This window comes from Prosopis cineraria, unplaced genomic scaffold (genome assembly GCF_029017545.1).
Source record: "Prosopis cineraria cultivar Desert tree isolate PC_DT_omini unplaced genomic scaffold, ASM2901754v1 PC423, whole genome shotgun sequence".
Taxonomy (NCBI): Eukaryota; Viridiplantae; Streptophyta; class Magnoliopsida; order Fabales; family Fabaceae; genus Prosopis; species Prosopis cineraria.
The window spans coordinates 1-21,504 of record NW_026555748.1 but is presented as its reverse complement, the minus strand read 5'-3'; the positions used below and the strand labels follow the sequence as shown (position 1 = coordinate 21,504).

General features: G+C 36.1%; 1 protein-coding gene and 1 pseudogene across 1 annotated transcript; both read left to right on the top strand.

Annotated features, from left to right (window-relative positions):
* The first annotated feature begins 1,822 nt into the window (after positions 1-1,822).
* Positions 1,823-3,953, top strand: LOC129297040 (transcription factor bHLH106-like). Its single transcript, XM_054935418.1, has 2 exons — positions 1,823-2,288; positions 3,089-3,953. Exons 1-2 carry the CDS (start codon positions 2,001-2,003, stop codon positions 3,515-3,517), a joined length of 717 nt encoding a protein of 238 aa, XP_054791393.1. The 5' UTR covers positions 1,823-2,000; the 3' UTR covers positions 3,518-3,953.
* Positions 3,954-16,277: 12,324 nt separating this feature from the next.
* On the top strand, positions 16,278-20,743 carry LOC129297039 (CDPK-related kinase 7-like; annotated as a pseudogene).
* The last annotated feature ends 761 nt before the right edge of the window (positions 20,744-21,504 follow it).

Sequence of the window (21,504 nt, the reverse complement as noted above, 5' to 3'; positions counted from 1 at the left end):
CTACAATCCACCTCGGGGGTGAGGGTTATTGTAAGCCCGATAGGCAAAACCACGTAACTTGTTATTGCCAGTATCCTGCTCCTTGTTAACCCTACTTTATTATCATAATAAGCCTTTCTCTAAATAAAACTAATTATCTCCACTTCATTGCTGGGCTGTTGCTTTCTTCTCTCCTGCACTTTGCATTCATGGTCTCCGCTTCTACGGCACACCGGCCACGTTCATTGTTTTGCACATCAAAAATATCTCCTTTACTGACCATCTTTTATGAGCCGAAAATGCATGAAACCAATTGCTATGGATAAGCTGGGATCGGGATACGCGTCCGTGTCTCCTTATTTTGTTTTGGAATGCATGCTATGCACGTAGAGAAAATCACACCAAACGTCAGTCCAAACTCACTAAACAGGAAAGGCCAGTGGGCACCAAGGCTTGGGCCGCGTTTAGCCCACTATGAGACCGGCACGCTACATGTTTTTTCTGCCAACGATATTCACACTGCAATATATATATATATATACACACATATATCATAATAAGAATTTTATTGATACGTAAATTATTATTAAGAGGTGCTTATATTTTGGACTGTGATAATACAAATTATGAGAAGTAATGACATCATTCGTCCTTACTTGGCAGTTGGGTCTGTTGGGGTCATGTATATTCCATAGTACATCAAACGCATGCCCAAAAGCTAATGTATTCTTAAAAATAGAAGTAAGATCGCATTGTTTTCTAGCCACGTATATGCAATTAATACCCGTGAATGTACGCGGTAAGTTTTTCAACTCATAGGTGCGTGTGAGAGAGATAGCTCGTTGCCTGCAGATGGTATGTCAGTGTATTTCCTTCTTCCGGCGCACATCTTGACGAATAATATATCTTCAGTCAAATAATTAATCATAGCGCTGGAGAAAAAGTGATGCAAGAGATACGATGAGATTCATATCATTTTAATTTGTTTTCTCTACCTCTCTTAACTTTTAAGGCATCACATACGGGCAGTTAGTATTGTGAATACAGAAGATTCAGACTGATTTTTTTGGCGCATGTACCCTGTGGTGTTTTGAAGGTTTTCAACATTGTTTTGTCTTGATCCTGGTTGATGAGATATTGTTGCTGTTTTCTGACTCATGCATCGATACTTCCACATTGATCTGGAGGATCCTTCTTAACAGCATCTCTATACGCACATCAAATTCGGCCAGGTTCATTCATTTGTGGAAGTTTTGAATCCTCCAACATAAATCACCCAGAAGTCCAGAACGGCATCGACTATAAACCATCATAATATTCGAAAAGTCGAAGCACATATAATTCTGTATGTTCGTTGTTAAACCATTCATTTGTTTATCAAAGTGACGACAAGGCATATGCGAGTGTCTTAACCACGATTATTTATAGCTGTGCAACTTGAATTATTTTAATTCGATTTCTAAAGGGCCCGACTTTCCTTTTTTTAACTTTTAGCTAAAAAAATAAACAGCAAGGAAAGGTAGTTTGATTTGTTTCTTTGCGTGAGGCGGCGAGCCAATTGGACATGTCCGCCAATGAAAAAGAGAGAAAGAGATGAGAGACAAGTTAATGGATCACATATGATGACTATATAAATTAGATTTATTATACATAAAACGGAAAGAACAATTTTATCCACAAAGATAATATTTGATAAATTGAGTGTAGAAGAAAAAAGCGAAAAAATGAAACGAAGGCAAAATTAATCACCGAAAGCCAAGCATTCCAAGTCCAAGACTTTTAATTTTTCAATATCCACAATCCAAAGTGGAACTCTTGGGTCAGTCAAAAAGCGCAATCATAAGTATCACCACCACAAGAACTCCCTCTCTGCCCCTCTTTCTCTCTCTTTCACACACACACACAACCCAGAGATTATTTAGGTTGGAGGCCTGAAGGAATAATATAGATACAGAAGTTTAATTAGGCTTATTAGATCAAAACGGCTAGCTAGATAGCTAGCTATCCTCATCGTCATCGGCATGCAGCAGCAGATGGAGAACTCCGAGCTCTACCAATTCCTCGCCGGCAACGGCGCTTCCTTCTTTACTCCCACGTCGTACGGCCTGCCCCCTGCCGCCGCCTCCACAATGCACAGTTTCTGCAGTTCCTCTTATTATCCCCTGGATTCTTCTGAAATCACGGACACACCCCAGCAAGACAGAGCCCTCGCCGCTTTGAAGAATCACAAGGAGGCTGAGAAGCGCAGGAGAGAGAGGATAAATTCCCACCTCGATAAGCTTCGCACCCTTCTTCCCTGTAATTCCAAGGTAAACCCTCTTCTCAATTCACTCCTCATGAACACCTGATATTGCTCTTTCAATATCTGATAGGCACACGTATGCGTTTTATTTTCGTCGTCGGCGAGGAATAAACAGGTAGAGAGAGGTCATGCATATACAGAATATTTTGCGTCTCAAAGGCTGCTTACGGCTTACTTTTGACAACTGCGGCTTCATTTTCTTTGAGTTGACTGTATTAACTTTGCTCCCCTAGAATTGAGATGAACCGTTAATCAGTATTCCATTGGGAGTTGAATAATGGATATTCAAGATCGTTAATTAAATTATATTGTCAGATGATTATATTCTAGATCGTATAACGGAAGCCTTTTTTCTTTTCTTCTCTTCATCTTCTTCACCCTCAGAATTTCTCCGCCAATAGCGAATGAGAGGAAGCGAACTGTTATCTGCTACACTAGAAGGGACAAAAAAGTTATCTCATTCTCTAAAATCGCTATCTATTGATCGTATCTCGGACTTTTGAACGCTTGTATTCCTACGCATCTTCTCTTACAAAAGATCATAAAGAGTTGTTTTCTTTTTCCCTTGAATTATTTTGTGTTCTATAAAGAAGTACTTTTGAATGTTCAAAAGCTTTAATGGGCCAATCCATTAAAGGCACGCGATGAGAGAGACCTCCCACAGTTTCTTTCCACAAGCATAAACACAGTGAATAAGGGAGAAAGTCACAAAGCTTTACACAGACTAGAATATTTCTGTTTCTTTTAATATTTGCCTCAATTCTCATCCAAATTCTCATCTAATTAAATATTTGTATGGTTGCTCAGACTGACAAGGCCTCGCTTCTAGCCAAGGTTGTCCAGCGAGTGAGAGAGCTGAAACAGCAAACTTCACAGATCACCGAACTCGAAACCATTCCTTCAGAGACAGACGAAATCACCGTCCTGTCTACCAGCGGCGACTACGCCGGAGACGGCAGGCTCATATTCAAAGCCTCCCTATGCTGCGAAGATCGCTCCGACCTCATACCTGATCTCATCGAAATCCTAAAGTCGCTGCATCTAAAAACCCTCAAGGCAGAAATGGCAACACTGGGAGGAAGAACCCGCAACGTTCTTATTGTGGCCGCCGATGATGACCACAGTATCGAATCCATCCACTTCCTCCAGAACGCATTGAAATCATTGCTTGAACGCTCCAATTCAAGCGAAAGATCCAAACGGCGTCGTGTACTGGACCGCAAATTGATTGTCTGAGTAAATAGAGAGAGTTCATTAACCTGCAGGCCTAGTCGTTTTAAATTTTCTTAGCACTGGTATTATCGGGATGGTAGTTAACTCGTCGTGAGTTAATTTGTGGGGTTTTACTATTTTAGTTGTCAGGTCGTTTGTTTAGAGAAAAGCAAGATATATAATTGAGATAATTATGTGATAGGCTGGAGAGCTGTGATTAGGGTTTATATAAGTGGTGTTGGGAATCTTTGCATGTGAACTGAATGTTGCATGTAAGTAGGAAAAACCGGAGGGGAGGAGAATCTGACTCATAGATGAAGAAGAAAGGGACATTATATTGTAGTGTACTGTGGGTGATGTGAAACTGGTGACAACGAAGGGAGGGGTCTGTAGTATCTGTAAAAGCAATGCTTCTGTGAGTTTCCAAGCTATAGAAAATGGCATATTCGTTTCTCTCTCATTTTCATACGCAGTATTTATTATTTGAACCTGAGTAATGAGTACTGGGGTGGGGTGGGTCTTAAACTGAACGTATATATACACTGATTCTAAAGAAAGCATGGGATCGGGAAGTGTGGAATGGTTCTGTTTGGTTTGGATTGTGGTAGGTCGGGCCAATGGGATACTGAGGTTTTACGTTTTGGTTGCAGACTTATGTTAGTGTGACAGCGAAATCACAAAGGGGGGATTGTAACTGGGACACTAGGACTTGGCCCCATGACTGGAAGAATGTGTTCCCAAATCTAGCTTCATGGTAGAATAAAAAAGGAACGAGTTCCAGCTGTGAGATGAGATGTCTAGAGCAGTAGAGCCTCCCGAGAATCAGAATAGATCTCTGCTATTTTATTTTCTTTTTTCCTGCTTTATCGCAAGTCTCCACCTTTTTATAGTTCCCACCCCAAGCTTTTGTGTGGATTGTGCAGCGAAAGTAATAAGGTAAAATGATAATAATTTTTTTAATTATATAAATAATAATTTGATTCTTTAATATGTTATAATTTTATTAAAACTTTTAAAAACTTTCATGTCAATAAAATAAAAAAATTATTTTATTTTTATTAAAAATAACAAGTTTCAATCACAACTTTAATTTTATGAATCGTAAGAATTAAATAAAAAATCATAACTTATTAAATGTAATTTTTGTTATTGAAAAAAAAAACATCAATTATAACTTTTGCTTAAAGAACAATAACTTTTATTTTTAAATCATAATCTGTCAAATGTAATTTTAATTATTAAAAAATAATTTTTTCAAATAACAAAATTTATTCATAATTTTTATTCAAAAAATAATAATTTTTATTCAAAAAATTATAATAATTAAATAAGAAATAACAACTTGTCAATAAAAATAAAATAATCATTTCAATTTAAAATTTATTGACACGAAAATTACTAAGAGCTTTAGTGAGATTATAGCAGAGAGATAAATTTATCATTTATATAATTAGAGAAATTTTATTATCATTTTTTTAAATAATAAACACCCAAACAAATACAAATGCACATATAAAGCAGATATATTTGGTGAGGGCGAGCAATTAAACTTACTCATGCAGTCAATACATCAATCCTCTATATATTTGCGAGTAATGAGGAGGGGAAAAACTGAAAGATTTGAAAAAGAAAATAATCCCTTGAAAGTAGATATTTTTGCTCGCTGCGCCGAGAAAATAGTTGCTGTGTAATGCAAACGCCGTCTCAACAAGATTCAGATTATCGATGAGAGATTTTCTTCTGAGACAGAATGAAATTAAAGAAATATATATTATTTATTCTGACTATTCATTTGAAGTTGATTGGTATGAAATAATCCATGCTCATAAGCAATCGATAATTTTCAGTTCAAAGAACTCTTTTCTTGGTTAATTTCTAAACTTCTTGTAACGAGAATTTACAATAAATACGAGATTAATAAAAACGATCTAATTGTCATCTATTTATTAATGATATTATCTTTTAATAAAAATACTTAACTGTCTGAATTAATTACTCCCTTTATATTGGATGATAAAAAAATATAATTTTTTTTAATATTTTAAAATATAATTATTGTATTTTTTTAAATATTTTAATAAATAAATTATTTTATATTTATTTTAAATTGAAATATTTTATTAAATAAATGTAAATGTGAAAAGATAATATTAATTTAAAAATAATTAATTATTTTATTAAAAGATGAGATTTGAATGTCCTGAGTAACTAAATGGCATTAAACACACGCACACAAAATTCCGTTTTAAATAAACAAGGCATAAAGCTGAAACACGAGCAGCGTCGTTGACTGTGACGAGCATCAAATGACATGTTAAAGTTCTACACAGAAATGATGGCTTTTCTTTTTCTTTTTTCTCTTTTAATCAAGAACGTACCACCGTTGGATTATTATTGAATAATTACATTTAACATTCAATTAAAATATTATAATATTGAATATAAATAAAGTTGATTTTGACAGTATAATTTGTAAAATTACACTGAAATTGGAAAGAGGAGACAATTAAAAAAACAGACAGCATGAATTTATAAAAAAGAAATCTGTCAAGAGACATGTATTCATCGGTGGTGTTGTGCTGCTAGAAAGTATGTAAAACTGGAATTAACGTTGCATTGGTCTTTGTTTTCTCGTTGTAGGAGATAACAAGAGGCGGGTATATCGTACGGCACAGAAGATTATGATTATATCGAGCAGGTGATCAGGATGAGGATCAAGGAACGACCAGCTCTTTTTATCGTGTTTTGGTTTCTTTTCTAATGCGTGTCTGTGTATATTCTTTTGCATGTGCTTAGAGTTGTTGCTTGTTATCCTATACCCTCGAGATGAAATCAATTACTCCTCCTATCATAAATTATGAAACAATTTGAGATAAAATTATTCATATCAATGAAATCTAATAATGGCACTTTATAGATTTATTTTTAAAAAAACAAAACAGTAAACTTTAAAAAATATTGCGTTATATGTTATGTCATTTTCATTCAACGCCAGCCGATCTTTCATTCAAAAGTAATATTCAAATCAACAAACACCTGTCGTCACGTCCTTCGTTCCAATAGACGAATGGAGATTACGATATATCAGTTTCTAGTTCTACCATGATTTTCAATTTCCATGTAGATCGCGGGATCATTTGTGAAGCTAATGTGGGTGTAGCAATCAGTGAATCACGCATATATTATACAGCCTTAATTAATCAATTTTTATATAATATATCTAGAAATAGATTAAAAAAAAGAATAGAGTTCAAATAAACTACGCAGTACACCTGGTGCTATTAAAACTTGACTATTATATTGCTATTTTTAAAAAAAACAAAAAGGTCAGTCAATAATACCTTGCAGTCATGGAAGGACCAGGGTGAACAGGGGAGGGGTTTGAAAATGTGAAGTTGAAATGTGAATTTATTTGCGGAAATTAAATCATAAGAAAGGGGAAGGGGGGGGGGGGGACATGAGAATCACTCAAAGCGAGGAATGTCGAGTCTCTGCCCCTAAACGTAATTCATGTGGGTGCATATATGTCTTTGATCGATTCACTGCTTGACGTTTGAGTGAGCAGAAATGATGTAAATTTTAAAACTTTGATTTGTATAAACTTTTAATTGAATATATTAATTAACATGATAACCGACAGCGACAAGATGGATTAATGGGAATATAGTTCATCATTAATTTGGGAGGAGGAAATCATAATCCACCGGACTTTTAATTTTTTCACTGTGCTGGTCAACACTCAGAACTGGGCGATGTTCCAGCCATGTTGTACGATTCATCCTATGACGTGACATTCTAACACCCAATATCAACCTTGGATTCCAATCACTCGTTTAATAATATTAACTGTCGGGAGTTACATATTAACCCACAACGAAACGCTATCTTACTGTGCTAAATGTTGACACACACCATTTAGGTCTTCCTTTATACAACAAACTCTGTTCGTCGATGATTATATCTTTGTCCCGCAAAGGATCCATCCATTTCCCCACTTTTTTCAGGGGCAAAAAAAAAAAAAAAAACAGACACTACGTTACTGATCAAGTGATCTCTTTCTTCCCCCTTTTAACCATATACCTTACTTCTGGATCCTAGGTTATTTCTAAAAAACAAAGCAACTACATATGTGGTGGTCATGAATAAATTGTGTGGAAGATGATGTTGTGTTATCAAGAAGAGGAACATGCATAAACAAACAAATTAAAATACAATGCGACACTTGACAGGAAAAGGAGGTCATGAGTCTATATATGTGATGAAATATAATCAAGTTCTAAATTCTTTTCGTGCAGGGGCTACAAAAATGAGACGTCATTTGGACGCAAGGGAAATGCAAGCACGGAGAGAGATATACATTGAGGAATTAAATAGAGAGAAGGATGAAGAAAGGGAACAGAGGAGAGAGAGAAGCGTGCACAAAGGAGAGGCTGACAAAAAAGTCACCTGCACAACTAGTGGTAATACATTACACATATATTCAACACACATATAATATACAGGCAGGCACAAAGATTATAATAAAAAAGCACTAGTATAATGGAGGTGGAGCGTGAAAGAAGTATGCGGGTGGTCCAGATATTATTATAGAATTCAAGTATAGAAATAGATCCACAGAATTCCAAATGGAGACGAAGCCAACAATGAGTGGGTAAAAGAGAAGACAAAGTGTAATGTGCATGGCTTGTTTTGCCGGAGACGTGCTCTTCTTTTCATTCTCCTTTTTTGCCCCCACTGCCATTTATTCTCTCTCTCCCCCCTCCCCCCGGCGTGCTTTACTGAATCTCCAAACCCCACTCCCTTTTCTCATCTCTGCAATCATTACACCCCGCTATTTTAACTCTCTCTTCCCCCCATATATACTAGCACAGTACTATGTCTCTCTGTCTCCTCTCTCTCTCTCTCTCTCTCTCCCTCCCTCTCTCTCTCTCTCACACACACACACACTGGTACTTCTTTTTTCGTCCTCGTGTATATAATCTGAAACTAATCAATCATCATATGATCACTTCTGTTACGTTCCTCATATATCCGCTTGCATAAGTAGTATGTATGCAGCCTCTGTAGATTAAATTCGATATATATTCAGACATGAACTAAGAGTGAATGAAATATAATGGGAATAAAAATCGTGGGTCTGGGTAGCTAGATTCCAAACAGCCTTACCTAAATATATGTTTTTTTCTTTGTTTTTTTTTTCCGAGTGCTTTTTAACAGGGCACTGCCACATGCTGACACGTAATCCAAAAAGGCACAACTCCGAATGGACAATATGCTGTTGACGACTCAGACAAAATGAGAAATAACATTGCTGATTTTCAACAACCACCACCACCATTGCATTATTGGTGGGTATGTATTTAGTCAGAACATGCATATATCCTTTTTACTTACCCTCACCTCCTTCTTTCGGTGCACTTGACGCACTACACATACACAACTCAACTCAACCGCACAAAAACACCACAGTGCGGGCGGGTCGCTCAAGACACATACACACAGTTCTTGTCAAGTTATTCTTCCTTAGTTCCTGCACTTAAATAGTTATAGCTGCGCCTTGGCGCTGTTTCATTATTGTGCCCCTTCCACCGTGTTCGCCTCTCACAAATCTTGTATACCTAACCCCGTATGACCGTATCCTTGCGCTTATTTCAAAGTAAACACCTTGCAGAAGTTTAATTCCGACTATTTTTACATTCTTACCTTCTTTGCACAATGCATTCTTCTATTTGTTAAACGATATCATTTATAAATTTACGTCGATGTGGAGATTTCAAGGTAAATCGCCCATGTTAACAACTGCAGTCGAGCCTTCTACCGCTCCAGGCCTCATCCAACAGTTTTAAATTTCAGAGAAGATAACATTTTTAATTATGACTAAAGTACGCTAAAGCACTTTGTTTCATTGATAGAGATTGTATCAACAAAATGGTTTGAGATCGAGTATTGGAAGACACACTGTTGTTAATTTTTTCTTAGTGGTAGACTGTTTTGTCATGCACCTTTTTTTATCCTGCGTTATTGTCAACGTAGATTAATTGGGTCCACGATACTTCCTCAAGTGGAAATGGGGTAGGTTTAGAATTTTCGGATGCTTAAACAAATAAAAAATGTTACTCTTATTTAATTGATTGCATTGTTTTTTGGCTGAAATGTGCTATTTTGAAAACTATAACAATTTACCAAGTGAGTGTGACACAAATAGCACTCGTCCGAGCCTTTTAAGCATCATTTTAAGGTTTGATTTATGGATATGTGTATGAAAAAATATTTTTTGAGAGATGACAACTCCTTAAATGATTCTTAAATTTTTTAAAAAATTAATCTCATAATTGTCAGTTGTGAGGATATCTTTTAAAAAAAAGTTTTTTTAGATATATTTTGTCATGATTAAAATCGTAATTCGATCGATAATTTGATGTCATATTTAAAATTAATTTTTCTTTCCCTACTGCGTGCGTGCGGAAAAGGCAGGTGACTCGTGGAGTCAAGATATTTTTTTTTAATCTGACAAGAAAATGTATTTAGCAAGCAAATCTGGATTAACGCAATTCATTGAAATATGATATCCCATGTTTTGCGCGTGCATTGTGCAGCTCTCTCTTTTGGATAATCAAAATCCGTCCAGTTCAGACGTTCGGTTTTTGCGCGGACGAGGTGTTCAGTTGGGCCTTAATGGAGTCCTTGTTATTGTCTGTTAAACTTTGTTTCGATTTGGAATGGGCTTTTCAGGATTTGGACATGGGTTGCTCATTTACTCGTTTTTTTTATCTGATCTGCTTTTCCATTGTTTCCCTAAAAAAAAAAAGTACCCCGTATTTTTATTGACCCCTGTGACCTCATCGTGTTTTGGTCCCTACATTTTTTTTTCCTGTTCCAGGTTCCTCTAATTTTTCCTATTTGCAACTTTATCAGTTCTTATACTTTTAAATATACTTAGAGAGATAATAAAGTTGCGCGCACTAATGATGTTAAATACGTTAACTTGTCACTGTTGATGCTAATGGGGACACTAAAGTTTTAAAATCTCAAAGACATGAGAGATTGTGCAAGTTTGGTGAATGAAATCAATTGCTTAGATTTCAACACTTTAACATCCTCATCAACATTGTTTGTGACATGTGAGTTTATTTATCGCCGTTAGTGTCACATTGCCATCCATTTTGTTGTATTTAAAAATAAAGGGACTAAGATAATAGATAAAAAAAACAAGAAGGACCTATAATGATACGAAAAAAAATGTATAATGACTTGCATTGAAACATGTAAAAATTATAAAGTTTTCCTTGAAAAGATATTATGTTTCCCCTGTACCTAACTTCTACATGATTTTTTTAAAAACACATCGTGTAAAATTATCTCTTTCTTTTCTTGTGAGCAAATTAGCAATCTTTAAGGATCTCAATTTCTTGCGAGACATCAGAAGCATCCACAGTTCGATGCTTTGACAAACATGACTATTTACCGACCCATAGATCCTTCACACGGCGGGCTCAACTTTTATCCCAAGAAGGCTTGATCCTGCAATTATATGCATGTGTGGAGATGATAATTGGAGAGAGGGACGGGTGGAAAATGAAGTGTAAATCGACTCAAAAGAATTCAATCGTTCTCGAGAAACATGGTCGTGTGGTATGTTTTGTCGGACTAGTCAAATTTCGTAAACAATGAATGGTGGCATGCAATATCCGGGCGTGGAGTCTAAATGTAGAAATCAGAGCGGGCCCATTTGTTTTGTCTTGGATTGGGCTTTCCCTTCGGGTTGCCACTACATAATAAAAATCAACATCCACGTTGGAAACGGCCACAAAATCTCCCATCCTCAATAGAAATTTGAACCAAGGGTTATTCTCTCATCTTCTATACAAGTTATATTTCTAATTATTTTATTAAATTTAAGGAGACAATTAAATTATTAATATTGTTTAAAAAGAAACAAATTCCAGCTCTATCATTGACCTTTAAAAACAGTTTCTCTTTCAAATGCAACATCTCTCTCTATTCATAAAAAAATCACAAAAGAATAAAGTTAAAAGAAAAATTAATAGTCCACCTTTCTACGTAAAAAGTGGATTATATAAAGATCGGACACAGTTTAAATAACCAAATTTGGCAGATATATTCCTCTACCCTTTCTTGACAAAGGCTTCCGCGTTTTTTCCTCCCACTAAATTATTGTCTTAATCTTATCCACTGTTGTTTAAATTACAGACAACTTTATAGTATCTTATATTATACTTCTCCGGATCAAAATATTTTAACGTGTACTAAAGTTTACATGAAGAGAGACGAGTTAGAGTCAAAATGGAGGGAAATGGGAGGACGCAAAAACAGTGTTGCGTTCCCTAAGCAAGTGGATTAACGCGACAAGTGCTCAATGATGAATACCTTCCCAAATGACCGTCCCTTTCTTCCCCCCCTCTCTCTCTCCGAGCTCTGGTCAAAGCAATTCCAATTTCGATTCCAATCTTAAAAAAAAAAAAGAAAAAAGAAAGAAATCTCTCCTATTTCCATGGTGGGTCACCTACTCCTATTATATTATGATCCACATCTTGCGGGGCCTCCTCCCTGCTCTTCCCTCTCGACGCTTCTCAAGCTATTACCACCACATTACTGTTCACTGTAGCCCCAGAATAAGCTAATCCAATCAAATGCTCTAGTTTCCATATCCAAATCTCATGAACATGCGCTATCTTTCTACAGAATTCACTCTTCAAGTAGATTAACCAATCACCGTTCATGCATACGCACTTCTCTAGGCATTATTACAGCCTTCCCCAACCCAGGCACAAGAAAACAAGCCAAACTAGTGTCCAACTTTCCAGGCCCCTTTCCCACAGTTTGCTAGCCAACTTATATATATAACACCATTATTACTCATTAATTAATTCACCATTACATGGATGTGCCCCTCCTTAATAACATTCCCCGAGGCATTGTCCCACCTCCTCCTCCCCCTTTGTCCTTCTCCCAACAACTTCTCATGAAAAATCTTCACCCCCACCAATTAATTACACCTTACTCTTTCTTGTCAACTTTGAAAGACAGAGAGAGAGAGAGAGAGAGAGAGAGAGAGATCATGGTATCATATAATTCAGAATCAGCTAGATATGTCGTGATTAGCGCTCAGGCAGGGGCCTTTGGATTCTGAACAATGAAAGCGGGGTTCTTAACAAACATTTGACCAAAATGGTTTGACAATGGAGATGTGGTTTTCTTCTTCCGGGATTTTTTTTTTCATTCCGCGTCTATTGGACACATCTGTGCCCCATGTTCTTCCATGTTCACTAGCATTATTGTTGTTTATTTTTATGTATTTGGTGCTCCTGAGAACAAAATGTACCTACTTTTATTCTATTCCTCCCATTTTTATCCATACCAGCTCTATGTAAATTTAAAAGAAAGAAATAAAAATAAAGGACGGAGAGCGGCCTGGCATGCAGGATCAGGGTATCAAAGAATAAGAATTTCTTTCAAGTCCACTGTGACATCAAAAAGTATCACTATTGGAGTCCTTCTTTTACCTTTCTTCTCTATCTCGCGCCCCCTCCCTCCCACGTCCCAAATCTAAATTATATTCTCACGCTCACAGAATATATTTCTTTCAAGAGTTTTGCCACTGTCCACTCGGAACCATCCAAGGCCACAATAACTGCTCTTTTCCTAGATTTTATTCGTGGCACGCAATTCTCTTTTCTTTAAGATTAGTGTGAGTCTGCGGTCATAGGTTCAAGACAGTTCACCCCACTGGCCCGCCTTTGATTGTCTTGTGTCTTCATAAGAGGGTCAAACAGGGATTTCAGAACCAGAGAGAGAAAACTGAGAGAAATCTATGTTCTTGCTTCCCCACCTCTCTTTGCTTCGCAGAGCCCCAACCACTCTGTTGTGCGGGGCCAGTCCTGACTCTCCAGTCTCAGTTCATAATGGGAAGGAGATTAATACATAAACTCCACACGTTTGCCAATTCCTGGTTGTTTTTCCTATCACTTGCATTTCCCTGAAAATCTTCAATTAACAGCATATAAGTGTTCACGTGGCAAAAGGAGAAAGTCAAAGCTGACCAGCTTGGGATTTTGCAACTCCTGAATCATCACGGAAGATTAAACCATCCCGCAAACACACACACTGGTTCTCGTTATTGAGATGCACTCCGCAGATTTTGAAAATAGAAAATAGATAGTATGTTTATCTGACAGAATGAAGATCAGTAATCATTTTTCTTGATTCTTAATCATCTAAAAAAGGTGTTATGGCAGTTAGGAAAATGATTCAATATGCACATTTCTAGTTGGTAATATAAAATATTTTTGTCTCTATTTCAAGTCACAGAGGGAATGCACCAGCTTGTGCTTATATAATAAATTAACAGCAATCATACCGTGGCTTACAAAGTGCCAACCTGACTTAATCATTTCATATATGGTCAAATATATGGAATCGCCAATGTACCTCATCATACGGTTACATATATAATTTAGTACTTATATTCATGTTATAGGCCGTAGCCATCTATGCCTATACTAACCTAGTGCATATATTCTGTAACATCACTGGAGCCCCAAGGCTCTAAAGCTTAGCTTTCCTGGGTTTTGAGGCCGTTCCTTTCTTTTTTTAACCTTTTAGTCTCCTTGTTTTCAAATCGACCAAATATATGAATATTACAAATAGTTCAAAATCAGAATTAAAGTTTGGTGCTTTGAATTTTAGTGAAAGGTGAGGAATAAAGAAGAGGAAGAGGTTAAAAGCCTTTGTGCTTGTGGAATATATACCCTCATCCAAAACTTTATAGGCATAAATAAACTGCCTTTTTTTATATATATGTGTGTCTGTGGTTCCAAGAAATGGCCAACATCCAATTTAAATGTCATAAAAGCTTTGGTTGTGATTCGTAGGCGTGATCTAGCTAAAAAGAAAGGGTATATGATTCTTGAATTGTTGCTCTAAAAGTTATCATCTTTATATTTTTGAAACTTTCGTTAAGCTACCATATGATTGACATCTTCATTACGCTGGTTTGTTGGACAGGGTTGGTTGAATATAGTTATGCCCAAATCTTTGTAGATGAACGATTGCTTGGGCATGCTATAGTATTATGATATGTGGCATACTCTACAAGTGTAGCCATATAAGGTGCATGTTTGGATAACATTTTGAATCAATTTTTGATGTCGAAATTATGATTTTTTGAAAATATATTTAAATATCTCTATTATGCACCAAAAATTAATTATGAATTTAAAATTATGTTTTTCTAAAAATATCAAAACACCCATTATACATATTAAAATTAATTATGAACCTAAAAGGCTAAAATTGTGGTTTTCTTAAAAATATCCAAACACTTGTATACATGTTAAAATCAATTATAAACCAAAAAATATGCTTTGTAAAATAATTTATATAATTTTTGAATAAATTTTTAAAAAAGTATAATTGAAAATATGAATTGAGAAGCAAGTAATAATAACTTATGAGATAATCATAGTCTTGAATTTATAATTAATTTGGATATGTATGGAGGTATTTGGATATTTTTTTAAAAAATCATAATTTTGGCATGCATAATGAGTGTTTGAATATTTTTGAAAACAATAATTTTAAATTCATAATTAATTTTAACATGTAATGTAAATGTTTAGTTATATTTTCATAAAATCATGTTTCATTTGATTGTCAATTTTGCTTTTCAATTTTACTTTTTAATTTTGATTAAAATTAATTATATGCCTTATGACGCAGTTAATTATATTCAAAATTAATTATATTAATCAAATTTTTTATAATAAGTTATACCTAACAAACACACCCTAGATTGTGGGGAAAGGAAAACCCCCTACCACAAGTAGCGAATTAGAGCTTGTAAGAATAAAGTGATACTCAATAATGCTAGTCAAAGGGAATGGATCTTTAAAGCCTTTATGATTGTAAATTTTTTCTCTTTTTCTCCTTTATTCTCTTGTCAACTTAGATCTCCTTCCCTGGTCTTTATAGTGGAGCTTAAAAGTTGCAGCACCAACTTTGGAGCAAAACCTGATTTTAAATCAAAACCAAACTAAAGGACACATGTGGCACATGTTAAGGGGAGTCCACAGATAGACTATTTATCAAAATTAATCTCTCCTTAACAAGATGTAGGTTGAATCTGAGGACTTGGGTTGTTTGGTTTACAAATGATGACTAAGTAACTCATTTTAGTTGCGTGCCGGCAGACATTCTTGCAGAATGGGTTTTCCTTAAAAATATAATCATCATGCTTTTATTATTACATTCCACTCCAACTCTTTCTTTATATGTTAGCTGTCTGGTCTGCAGAATAGAACTGCTCAAATCTGAATAAAGGAAATGGCTCACGATTTTTTAATTATTTGGAGAAGAAATTCTATGTGTGCACAGATCTCGCATGTTTACTTACATTCACCTCAAGGTGAAATGGTTCCAAGTTACTTGTGGGCAAGACAGATTCTCTAAGGAAGACACAGAAAATAATAGCAGAAAAGGACAGCCTTTGAGAGACCAACAAAAGGAGGTCAAAGCTTGAATATGGATACAGTGCCAGAAGTTGTATTTAGAACTCCTAAATAACGTTGTTCTTGGTCTTATATGAAATGGATATATCCTTGTTTTTCTGAGATCAATGAGGACAGGCTGGAAGGATCCAAACTATGCCCCACTCACCTTTATTATTAGTAGAGAAGAAAGGATATCACCACTAATAAAGTGATACATGTCTCTGCAAACCATTCCATGGAAGAGGAATTTTTTTTAAATAAAAAAATTTGAAAAACCATGCAAAAAGAAGGCTTGGGTTTTCTCTCCTTTTCTTTTTCTTGCAGCTCCTGCTAAGCATCTTTGCCTCCTCACTTTCCTCATCTTTCCCCCTTCCCCACATTCCTCCTTTATATCGGAAAATATTTACTTAGTTTTCTTCTTGCTTTGGTTCTACCATCATTTCCTTTGTTGTTCTAACTACAGATTGCTTCTTTCATAGGCTAATTTTCACTAAGTTCCCCTCTCGAGCTTTCTTTGCTTAGTCATAAAAGCATAGTTCCTTTCGTCAACAGTTTACAGGATTACTTCTCCCGCTCAGATTTTCCATTCCAATAAATTCCCCTGATTTTAGTTCAAGGAAATACTGTGCTGCATGTATGGTCATCCTTGATCAACCAAAAGGAATTCAGTCCCCTTAAAGTTTCCACCCAACGAAATCCTTTTCTCTCTCCATTCCAGTATGACTTCCCTTTTCTGAACTTCTTGCTGCTTCAAATCTCTCAATTCAGTTTCTCTTTATCCTCTTGTATATTTAGAGCTTCTGCACTTGATTATTTTGTGGATTCCAGTGTGCTCTGTTATTGGGTTTCTGACTTCATGGGACTCTGTCATGGAAAACCTATTGAAATCTCACAAACTCATGGAGAAAACCCATTATATCCCGATGACAAGGACGGGCTTCCAAAAATTCAAACCCCCAAATCCTCAAACTTCCCCTTTTACAGCCCAAGTCCCTTGCCAAGTCTGTTCAAGAACTCACCAGCAAATTCAAGTGTGAGCTCAACTCCCTTGCGCATTTTCAAACGCCCATTTCCTCCTCCTTCGCCGGCGAAGCACATTCGGGCATTGCTCGCTCGCCGGCATGGTTCTGTGAAGCCAAACGAGGCCTCCATCCCCGAAGGAGGCGAATGCGAGATTGGGTTGGATAAGAACTTCGGGTTTTCGAAGCAGTTCGCAGCTCATTATGAACTTGGAGAAGAGGTGGGTCGTGGGCACTTTGGGTATACTTGCTCCGCCAAGGGAAAGAAAGGCAGCTTGAAGGGGCAAGATGTGGCCGTCAAAGTCATTCCAAAATCCAAGGTCTTGAGAGCCTTCTAATTTCTACCTTCCCTTCTGTATTTATATTGTTGTGAATTTATGCAGTGGGAATAGTATAAGATAAAACACAGAGATCAAAAATTTGGTTCCTCATCCTAACAATCATTGCATTCATGATTTGCTTCTGTCATGATCTGAAAATACCCTTTGTGGGCACGGTTTTTTCTGGAACATACGTCATCACGTAATCAAATACACTTCGCGAGGCTTGTATGCTTTTTATTCGATATAGAGAATCAGGTTTAACTTTTACTTTGCTCAAGTGAACTCTGAAATATAGCCTTTCCCCCTTTATCGAAGTACCTTCCATCTTCGAAGGGCCTATTTATATTCTCAAATCGCATGCTTGAGTACAGGAATCATGGTGATCTGTGGTGCCTTTAGGCTATTGATTATTGTTTATTAAGACCATTGGAGTACTATTTTGTTCTGACGTTGGATGATAAATTGCCAGATGACAACAGCCATTGCTATAGAGGATGTACGGAGAGAAGTCAGGATATTGCGGGTTCTTGCAGGACACGAGAACCTAGTGCAGTTCTATGAAGCCTATGAAGACGATGAAAATGTTTATATAGTTATGGAGTAAGTTGAAGTTTCTAATTGTTATTCTTATACATACATACATAAATATATATATTTAAAATTCCCGTTGTTAATCTGTCATGGATCTCCATTACAACTTTCGGAGTTATTGATTAACTTATGCAACTCAGGTTGTGCAAAGGAGGTGAGCTGCTAGATAGGATTCTTTCCAGGTGAGATGTTCTCCTGTTTCCATTTTTTCAAACTAAAAAAGAGAAAAGAAAAGTAGAGGAGGACATTCTAGTTTCATTTTGGTACCATTGCTATAATTAATGACATTCTAATCAGCACAAAGTCAATTGTAACTTATAGGGGCGGGAAGTACTCGGAAGAGGATGCCAAGGTTGTCATGATTCAGATTTTAAGTGTGGTGGCCTTCTGTCATCTGCAGGGCGTGATTCATCGTGATCTCAAGCCAGAGGTGATTAACTCATGAAGCTTGTTACTCTGTTAAAATTACATTTTTGGTGCAAACACTCTGCTAGACAATATTAACTGTGTTTCTTTTTTTGGACCTAGGGCTTCCTTAGATCATTAATGACAGGTTTTATTATATCCGTGCTTGTTCATTGATTATCTATTATTTAAAAAAGGAAAATTCTAGTTTAGAACCCTAAATTGTGAATATTTATACTTAAAAATAAATTTTAAAATTATTCTAGAAGGCATTAAGGGAAAAAAAAAATTAAACTGCAATGAAAAATTACAGTAAAAGATTCCAAGTTAAATTTTTGTGGTACTCTACTGGTTTCCTAACATAGATGATCGTTTTCCTGCTTCAGAATTTTCTTTTTACTTCTAAGGATGAAAACTCCACATTGAAGGCAATTGATTTTGGACTGTCTGACTACGTGAAGCCAGGTTCGGCCTGTTGTATACTCCGTGCATATTCTCTAAATTTTTAGCAGAAAGTACAACAGTCAGGGCTAACATGTAAAATTCTTGCAGATGAGAGGTTGAATGATATTGTAGGGAGTGCATATTATGTAGCTCCTGAAGTTTTGCATAGGTCATATGGGACAGAAGCTGACATGTGGAGCATTGGTGTAATTGCTTATATTCTTTTATGTGGAAGCAGACCCTTTTGGGCTCGGACAGAATCTGGAATATTTCGCGCTGTCCTGAAGACAGATCCAAGTTTTGATGATGCTCCTTGGCCTTCTTTATCAGCTGATGCTATAGATTTCGTGAAGAGGCTGTTGAATAAGGATTATCGTAAAAGATTAACTGCAGCTCAGGCTCTCTGTATGTCTTGCATCTCCTTTCCCATGTGTGGCATAAATGTTATATTAACTTTCTTCTTTTATGGACTTGTATTGCCTTATTTTGTGCTCAGGTCATCCTTGGCTGGCTAATCATCATGATGACTTGAAGATACCTTTCGATATGATAATCCTCAGACTCGTTAGAGCTTACATACCCTCATCTTCTTTACGCAAATCAGCATTAGGGGTATGGATTATCCTTTGGTGTCTGATTATATATCATCATACTATTATTATCTCAGCTAGAAGTTTGCTTAATATTTTCCTATTTATATCTCAATATTGAGTCTGAATATCTCTTTGTAACCTTTAGTATCTTCTATTGAAGCCATGGATATGCGTTGATTATTAAAGCCTTTTCATATTGACAGGCTCTCGCTAAGACGCTAACAGTATCTCAGCTAGCATATCTAACGGAACAATTTACTCAGTTAGGGCCTAACAAAAGTGGATTTATCTCCATGCACAACTTTAAGACGGTCAGCACAAGTCCAAAATTATTGTATTTTCACCAATACTTTTCAAGCCATTGACATGTTTGTTAGCAGGCTGTTTCAAGGAGCTCCACTGAGGCCACAAAGGATTCCCGGGTCTTAGATTACGTGAACATGGTAAGCATGTGAGAGATCATACCTACTTGGTGCATTTTCTTGCGACCTTGCTTGCTTCCCTGGAGTATAAATTCATCACAATGCGTGTTGCAGGTTAGTTCTATCCAATATAGGAAATTAGATTTTGAGGAATTCTGTCTGCTGCTATAAGTGTGCACCAACTAGAGGGAATGGAGACCTGGGAGCAACATGCAAGGCGTGCCTATGAGCTGTTTGAAAAGGATGGAAATCGGCCAATTATGATTGAAGAACTTGCCTCGGTAATCATTTTATGCACATACCTATTTGACTATAGCTTGCCAATGAATACGTACATATTTATCCGAACCATCTGAACCAGTTAATGTGAACTCACTGAACTTCTTTTAGATTTAGTGTCCTCGACTCCTTACATTCTCTGTCACTGAGCTTTTGGAGTTTCATGTATTATTCCAGGAACTTGGGCTTAGCCCGTCAGTACCTGTTCATGTGGTCCTACAAGATTGGATAAGACATTCCGATGGGAAGCTTAGTTTCTTAGGATTTGTCAGACTTTTGCACGGAGCTTCTCCCCGCACAATTCACAAGGCGTAAGAGTACACCTGGTTGCTATTATATGGATCACTTAAACTTCATCAGCAATGGTCAATCTCCATTGCAATGATGGTTTGGGTAAGCTAAAGGCTGCAGTCGACGAAGCTATTTTCAGCATCTCCCATTGTTGAGCTCACTGTTCCTAATTTTTGTATGCACGAGAATCCTTCACCTCGTTCCCTACTCTCTTTATGGTTGGTTAGTGCTCAACGTTAGAGGATTGTACAGAGGAATGTAGATCACATATTGTACTTGGTGCTAGAGGAACTGCTCAAAACTGAGTTGTGTTTTCAGGTTCATCACTTGTGTACCCATTCCACTTACCAATAAAATCTTTCCAACTCTAACAACTCTAACAACTCCATGATACTTGACACTATTTTTGCCTTTTCTTTATGCTTTTTACATATTTTCAGGTACAACGGTTCATAGTTAAGTCAAATGATGCGGTGGATCATAAAAATTTTAATTATCAGCAAGTGATACAGCTGGCACGTCGTTGTATTTTAATGTATTAATTAAGCCGGTTTAAATATAAATGGTCAAAATTCAGATAATCAGCAATCAAATGTAAAGTGATCACTTCAATAATAGCACGGTTGTTGACGTTATCATTGTGCACAGGGCACCACTTCATTCAAAACCTTTTTCAATTATTGCTCATTAGTGTATATATACTCTCCATATCTAGACGTTAGAAAGTAAATTTTAACTAACTTGTACAGTTTAATTATGTTTGAAATTTTAAAATTAGATTAAAAACATCTTTGTAATTAACTACTTATTCTTTACTTTTTTATTAATTTAATTTAATGATATAATCCGTTTATAAGGGATAGTTTAAAAAAATAATAAAATATGTGACAATTTCTCTTATAATAAAGAAGAGTAGTTCCATAAAATGAACATGAATGTATAAAAATTCTCTCCCCTTTCTTTTAAGTCTTTTGCGTGGTCATCTATAATTATTTTTTTTATTAAAGTTAATTCATTTAAAGTATTATTGAGCACCAAATGTAGATATCATTTTTAAGAAAAAAATTATATTTAAATTTCATGGGTGACTAGTTTCTTCCCTCCACTGCATAAATTTTGTGAATTTGTTCGCTTT